Consider the following 7,813-nt stretch of genomic DNA (forward strand, 5'->3'; position numbering starts at 1 on the left):
CAAACGGCCTTCTTTCTATTCTCATTCTTGTGCGCCGCAACTGCTTTTTGCCTTTCGTAATTCGTATGAGCACCGTCTTGCCTTTTCAACGTTTCATTGAATTGTCAGCAAGTTCATACGACTCCCGCGTGCTGAGATTACTGTTGTGTTCTAAAAACTTGTGTGACGACCGCTAGCCATTGTAAGTTCAAATTGTGAGTTCTCCGAGATTAAGACTTCTGTGGTGTTGCATTTCGTACTCCATAAATATTGGGAGACATTTTTGACATTTTCTTTTTTACTTAGCTGCGGAGTGTGCCGGCTTCTTCAATGATACATCTTTAAAAATGTTTGGACAAAATAGACCCACTTTTGGAGCCCCAACATCAAATACTTTTGGTAATGCATCCAGACAATTATTATTCTTTACCATTGCATAAGCATATTTCATGTTTACAAATGTATCTTATCTTGTCATTACGTCACCATTTAAATTTCAACATTTTTTGTTTGCCCTCCATTGTTTGTTGCATTTAGGCGGTTTCGGTACAAATACATCAACAGGATTTGGGCAGTCTTCGTTTGGGGCAAAGCCAACTGGAACGGCTGCACCAACTTTCCAATCTACAGGTTTTGGATCAAATACCTCGATGTTTGGAAGCACAGGTACTACAACAAGCCAACCCTCGGGAGGTTTGTTTGGTACACCTACTGCCACTTTTGGAGCAGCACAACCTACAGCAGGATTTGGAGCACCTGCAACTAATACTGGCTTTGGAGGTATTTTATGTTTTATAGTTACATTTCATCAAACAGTAGATATCTTTGATGAACTTCATTAATTTGCAATCAAAGAGCACTTAATCATGTTGTTGGTTTTGTAACAAAAGGATTTGGTGGTGGGACTTCAGGGGGGAGCTTATTTGGAGCCCCTGCTGCTTCAACTGGTATGTTTGGATCTAATACCCAACAAACTGCCCCTTCAACTGGTACAACTGGCATGTTTGGAGCAGCCACCAATACAGGATTTGGAGCTCAAGCTAAACCTACATTTGGCTTTGGAGCAACTAGTACCTCCAGTAGCTTGTTTGGACAACCCCAATCCCAGCCCACTCAAACCACCTCACTTTTTGGACAGCCCACAGCACAAGCAACGCCGTCAACGGGTACTGGTTTGTTTGGGACATCATCTTTTGGTAACACAATTGGGGGATTTGGTGGTACTGGTGGAGCCATTACTGGTACCCCAGTAAAATTCAGTCCTCTAACAGGGACAGACTCTATGGTATAATATTTATTCATACACATATTTTTCTCTATGAATTATAATTTTCATTTTGTGGTCTTTAGATGAAAAACAATGTCCAAACGACAATAAACACACACCATCAGTGTATAACATGCATGAAAGAATATGACAATAAATCTTTGGAAGAACTTAGATTTGAAGACTACTCTGTAGGACGGAAAGGACCGACCCCGGGAACCGCACCACAAACTGGAGGATTATTTGGTGGGACCACTACGACTACCCAATCAACTCCGTTATTTGGACAAACTCAACAGACGCCCCTTTTCGGAACACCAGCACCCAGTAAGTATTTTTCTTGTGTATGATGAACAAAAGAGATAATTCGTATGTATTTAGCTATGGGACAGCCGAGCTTATTTGGACAGCCTCAACAGCAACAAGCTCAACCTTCGGCCTTTGGAGCAAAACCCATGGGGTTTGGTCAACCTGCTACTTCCACTCAATCATCATTTGGTTTCGGGACGCCTGCACCTCAACAGCAACAACAGCAGCAACCCAGTCTCTTCGGTCAGCAACAACAAAATAAACCTTTTGGCTCATCGATTTTCGGTCCCCAATCTACGAGCCAACCCACTCCTGCTTTCGGGACACAAACACCCGCTCCCGCATTTGGATTTGGTGCCCCACAACAGGTAATGATAATATTTTTATTTATTCCTTTTTATTTGAGATTGTTTCCTACTTATCGTTTTCTTTTTATTTCTGATTATTGCAGACCAGTCAAAGCTTTTTCAACACTCCAAAGCCAGCAATGGGAGTTCAGACTTCAACAGCAGGTTTTGGTTTTCCTCAAACGACAACCACTCAGTCCGCTGGATCCAACATCTTCGGTGCGAAACCAATAACTGGTTTTGGAGCGACACCTACCCCTGCATTTGGAACTACTCCCGCTCAAACAACGACGCCAGCGTTCGGTGGATTTGGTACATCAGGTTAGATCAGGAAATTGTTTTTGTTGTTTGTTTGTGTTTGCACCAAAAAAAATTTCGACTGTATTTTTTATAGGTACTACTGGAACTGGGTTGTTCACACCTGGACAAACGGCTTTTGGAGTCAAACCAGCCGGGCAAACATTTGGTGCGGTGACATCAACTCCGTCGACTCTAGGATTCGGTCAAAATACAATGTTCGGCGGGGCATCGGCTGCAAATGCAAAGCCCAGTCCATTTGGCGGTACTCCCTTTGGAAGTTCTGGCTTTGGCACTACACCTAGCTTTGGAACAGCTACTGGTGGGATGGGTACTGGCGCTCCCGGTTCACTCTTTGGGAACACAAGTATTGGAGCACCCTCAACTTCAATGTCTTTCGGAACGACGCAGCCTACTACTGGAACTAGCAGTTCCCAGTTGCCTATTCATCAGTATATCTTGACGCTAAGTGAGATTTCTCAGTCTAGTGATCATCCTCTCTTCCGGAAAATGCTGGAACCGTCAGGTAAGCCACTTCGAATGAACACAGTTGAACGCATTTCATTCATTAATTGTTTCATTGCGTTTTCAGGAAAAACAGAAGAATTGATCAAATCAAGCGCCCGTACCAGTTTGTCCAACGGGGCTGCACCAACTCCTCCTCAATACCGTATCTCACCCCTTCCCTCGAATAAAATCCGCACGAAAGCTTTGCTTAACGGATCCTCGACTGGTGGTGGAAGACGTTCGATTTTTGAAGGATTGAGCGACGAAGAAGAAGGTGAGGAGAACGGAGCTGGATCGGAAGCGAAAACAGATTTCTTCGTACCTCGACGAAGTGTCAAGAAACTTCAACTGAAAGCCATTTCCCTCGACACTACCGTCGATACTGATAATAAGCCGGACGATGATGCTGAACCCATCAAATCAGCACCGTTAATCACACCTTCTGAAGAAAGACCTGTTGTCCTAGACTCTCGACCAGATCTTAGAGTCCGAGAAGAACTTGATGATAGTTTGACTGTGTTGAAGATACGTAGACCAACTGTTGCGTTCCTTAACCAATCAGCGATGCTAGAACGCAGTAGTATGCTGGATGAAACTGGCCTTGGAGAAGGGGAAGTCACTGTTGCAGAGGAAATCAGTGAAACAGTCGAAGAAGAAATCGTGCCTCCTCACCCTGCTGGCATAGTTTTACGTCGTTGCGGATATTCGACAATGCCGACCATGGAAGACTTGGCAATCAAAGGATTGGATGAAAATGGGAAGTGTATTATTACTTCGTTTTCTATTATTCGTCAGGGCTATGGTCGAATATTTTTCGAAGGCCCTTTGGATGTCGCGAACTTGAATCTGGATGAAATTGGTTAGTGACCTCACAATAATTCTTTAAAAAAACGTATTGTTAACCCTCTTTTTTTGTTGTCTAGTATTGTTTCGCCACAAGGAAGTGACTGTATACCCCGATGATTCAAAGAAACCTCCTGAAGGAGAAGGACTAAATCGCAAAGCTGAAATCACTTTGGACCGCGTCTGGCCTGTAGATAAATCCACTGGAGACTACATCACCAATCCTGAGAGATTAGCTGTTTTGCGTTACGAAGAACGACTTGCCCGAGCTGCCCATCGCCTACAAGCTAAATTCATCGAGTACCGACCTGAAACAGGATCCTGGGTGTTTCGAGTGAACCATTTCTCCAAATATGGATTGGAGGATTCTGATGAAGAAAGTGAACTTCCAGCCGCTCCACCCAAAGCCGCTGCTGCTCTTCCAACTACACAAGGCCAGGCAGCTCAAACCACCGTCATTGGTGCTGGTATGTTTATCCCCTTTCCGATTTTAGTTTTGTTTATCTAACGTTTGTCGTTGTTTCCATTTTTGTAGGTATGGGATTAGGAGGATTGTCTGCGACTATTGCTCAAGTCACCTCAATGTCGATGACATTTGAAGAAGATATGGGTGTCGAAGACGATTTGGTTATTCCTCGGTTCGCTGATGAGTTCGATGACTCGGTGCGCGTCCAGTCACCTCCGCCCGTCAGTACGCAGTTGGCCAGAACATTGGGCATGCCTTCTCAGCGAGTTCAAATTATGAAAGCATCTTTCTTCGATGCCGATAACGATTATATGCAAGACGTTTCCATGGGTAAGTTTGTGCTCATTATTTTTATTAGAAAATTTGCTCAAATTGAAATATACATCTCCTTTCAGGTATTGGAAGCTTCTTCGATCAATCTGTGCGGATGTCTCAGTCGATTGCACCAAGAAAAGACATGAGTCGCCTCTTCAAAGATTCCCCTGCGCAGAGTCCAGGAAGCCTCTTCAAGTCTAGCGCCATTCCTGGAATCCAACAACCAGAGGACCTTAATAGGTCGCATGTACCGATGGATCAATCCTTCACTGCCATAGCTAAACTGCAACAGACTACTGAAATCGAAAACTTGTCAACTTACGTCAGATTGGAACACGCCCGAAATTCAGAACAATGCCGAAAAGTGGTACCACGATTCGCCACAGCTGAGATTCCCCTCTCTCGGTCCATCATTCGGGACAAATTTGGAATTGTTATGGATGCTTCCTTGTTCCAGAATCGTCGGTCACGTGTAGGATGGGGTCCCGATTTGCAACACTTGGAGCTCTCGACCACAACTCGACTCTCACTATTATCGGTGAAAACGTCTGATCTGAAGCAGAACATCGATCTGGAAGAGGATATTTTCAGTGTTGACAGCAAAAATCCATACGTTGTCTTACTAGCGACGTATTTGAACTTTACAAAGGCAACTGTAGTTGACGGTGTGCCAACTCTGCGTCCAGTACCAGGATCGCAAGCTGTTGGTTTCCTCAAAGCAGCCACCGAGAGCTTACTCTCCAAACTGAAGAACAAGGGCAATCCGGAGGCGTTGCAGCTGCTCAACTATATGGGCAAAGTTTGGAATCTTTGCATCGCTCTTTGGGGTCCTTTGGACGTCGAGGCTGGTTCGCACGCGGAAACTATGGCTAGGAAGGAAACTTTGACGCAGTGGCTGGAAGAAGCTACCATGGAGACAAATATCACCGGTCTGAATGAAGAAGAAGAGGTATCCATAACTTTTTTTTTAATGTTGTGTTTATGTAAATTGTAAATCACTTGTTTGTTTCGGTGTTAGGTCTTGACTCTACTAGCTCGCCACGACGTTGCTGGCGCTGCTCGCCTTGCTCACAAGAACGGCGAATACTATCTGGCGTTGCTGATTTCACAAGCAGGATCGTCCCTGGCTTTCAAGGGAATGCTTCAACGCCAACTGAACCTCTGGACGGAAAACCGCGCCGATGCCTTCATCACTCAAGATCGTCTTCGCGTCTTTGCCTTATTGGCTGGAATCACCGTCTGGGAAACCACTGAGGGCAAGATCAACACCTGTGAAGGAATGGATTGGATCAAGGCATTGGCCCATCATCTATGGTACGTCATTTCCCCGGTTGGGAGCATCACTGACGCCTTGCTCGAGTACGAGGCCGCTTGCGGAATATCGTCAGATCAGAACGAAGCTGAAATCTATGCCAGTGAGCCAGCTCCTTCCTATTCACAAACATCTACTTCGTTCAGGTAAGCCTTTTTATTCGTTGATTAACCATTGGAACTGTCATTTAGGTTTTGAAATTTCTCTTTTCAGAGACTTGTGTTTCCAACTGATTTCACTCTACTGCCACCGTACGACTCCGCTGGAAAAGTTGGTCAATCCTCTGAGCCACACATGGAACGTATGCGAAAATGTTTTGTCTTGGTTGCTGTGGCAGCAACTCCAAGCCTTGGGCTACTCACATCTTTCGGAAACTGCTGCTGCCCAGTTGTCAATTGCGTTCGCTTCCCAGTTGGAAAATTGTGGCCTCTGGCATTGGGCCATTTTTGTTGCGATGCATCTGAAATCGTCACCGTCTTTCGTTCAAGCGTTTGTCGAAGACATCCTCGGCCGTCATATCGGACAAGAAAAGGACGAGCAGTGCGAGCGTTTCCTGGTCGAAAAACTTTGCGTTCCGTCTCAGTGGATCGAGAAATGTCGAGCAGTTAAGGCGCTCTATGCGTTTAATCCGAAACTGCAGGCCACTTCCCTGCTTGCCGCTGGACTTTACAGCCAAGCCCATGACGTCATCTGTGATGAACTTGCTCCGGAAGCTATCCTGTCTGAATCCTATCAGGAGTTGGAGGAACTCTTGGCTCCCTTGGCTGACCCGGAACGATTCAGTACGATTGCCGATTGGTACCTAAAGGGCAAGGTTTATTGGAATTACATCACAGTCGTCAAAGCCGTAGATCGAATTTTAAAGCAGGTATTGCATTTTTTCTTATCTTTCTTTGATTGATTGTGGCCGTATCTGTAAATCTAAATTCGTTTCACGCAGGATAATTCCAGTGAAAAGGGAATGCAACTAGAAAAATTAACACCAGACTTGACATCTCTCTGCAACTTGGTGTCCTCTCTACCCGTACCCTCCGCCAAGCACAGGCTGGTTCGCACGGAAATAGCCCAGAAAGCGGCTTACATTTTGAAAAACGTTATCGGACTCCAGGTAAAGTTGCTGATTGAAGTCGAAAAAATGCCTGGTCATTTTAGCTTAAATTTATTTGATCTCTCATTAGTCGGTCAACGCATCCGAGGAAATTGTGGTCCCCCCTCGTTTTGTCCTGCCGCAACTCCGCCAGCTTCCTGTGACGCAGGATTACTCGCTCTCAGAGCTTAACAACGTTGTTCGTGCGTACTTTCTCGAACTTAAGGTTTAAATGGTGCCAAGTTCAAAGGATCCTGTATTTTTTTTTTTTTTTTAATTTTCAAAATTGTCTTGGGGATCGACAGTGAATTTGCGTCTTTCCCTGATTTCAGATTTTACATTCTTTTTTAAAAACCACTGTGGATGAAAGTGCAGCCACACCAATTTCATTTGTTGATATACCCCGCCTGTCTGATGGTTGAAAAATTGAAAATAAACGAATTGTCCCTTTGATCCTTAAATTTAAATAAGCAAAACAAACAACAACTTGATAAGATTTTGTGCTTGGTTATTTGTGAACTCAAAATTACTAACCCAAATCTAGAGCAAATGTAATAGGCAACACTTCAACACTCGCCTTATTGTGTCACAGTGGCTGTATCAAAACAAGGACTATGAATAACTCGTGAATAAAACTGTGTTAAATTGTAAATGTGTGCCGAATGATGACATCAGACCGCTCACGTATCATCTCGTTCTATTGGGTGAACGCGTGATCTTGGCCATCTTCCGACCCAAACTTTTGACTCTTTGACGTAGAGACGTGTCCAATTACCCGTTTTGACACCCACAGTAGATGGAGGGTGGAGGGTTTAAGTGTCCGAAATAAAATAAAAAAATCTCTCGTCTTCATGCCACCCAACTTGCAACTCTTCATCGTTTCGTTTGATTTCTTTCCCTTTCTCTTCTTCTTTTTTGATCAATTTCTTCTCTGTCGGTGATGTGCGAAGATGTCATGCCGTGTGGTGTCTCGTCCCCGCGCAGCAGAGACTGCCGCGTTTCTATATATCTTTTTGAAAGCCCTTAAAATTGATCGGAATAAGAACAGGAAAGACACGTCAGACGATCGACACAAATTGGCCGT

The 7,813-nt window shown here is 44.5% G+C and overlaps 1 protein-coding gene across 2 annotated transcripts; it reads left to right on the forward strand.

The window, feature by feature from the left end:
• The first annotated feature begins 24 nt into the window (after positions 1–24).
• LOC124194178 (nuclear pore complex protein Nup98-Nup96-like) lies at positions 25–7,182 on the forward strand. Of its 2 annotated transcripts, none has more exons than XM_046588243.1 (16): positions 25–181; positions 286–378; positions 517–759; positions 870–1,264; positions 1,330–1,573; positions 1,628–1,923; positions 2,007–2,223; positions 2,297–2,725; positions 2,792–3,565; positions 3,630–4,016; positions 4,085–4,345; positions 4,411–5,279; positions 5,349–5,788; positions 5,856–6,510; positions 6,583–6,750; positions 6,821–7,182. In XM_046588243.1, the coding sequence occupies exons 2-16, from the start codon at positions 327–329 to the stop codon at positions 6,959–6,961; spliced, it is 5,571 nt and encodes a 1,856-aa protein (XP_046444199.1). In that variant the 5' UTR covers positions 25–181; positions 286–326; the 3' UTR covers positions 6,962–7,182. The 2 variants fall into 2 exon arrangements, with proteins under 2 accessions (XP_046444199.1, XP_046444200.1); XM_046588244.1 differs by having other exon boundaries at positions 42–194.
• Positions 7,183–7,813: the final 631 nt, after the last annotated feature.

Source organism: Daphnia pulex, chromosome 5 (assembly GCF_021134715.1).
Source record: "Daphnia pulex isolate KAP4 chromosome 5, ASM2113471v1".
Lineage (NCBI taxonomy): Eukaryota > Metazoa > Arthropoda > Branchiopoda > Diplostraca > Daphniidae > Daphnia > Daphnia pulex.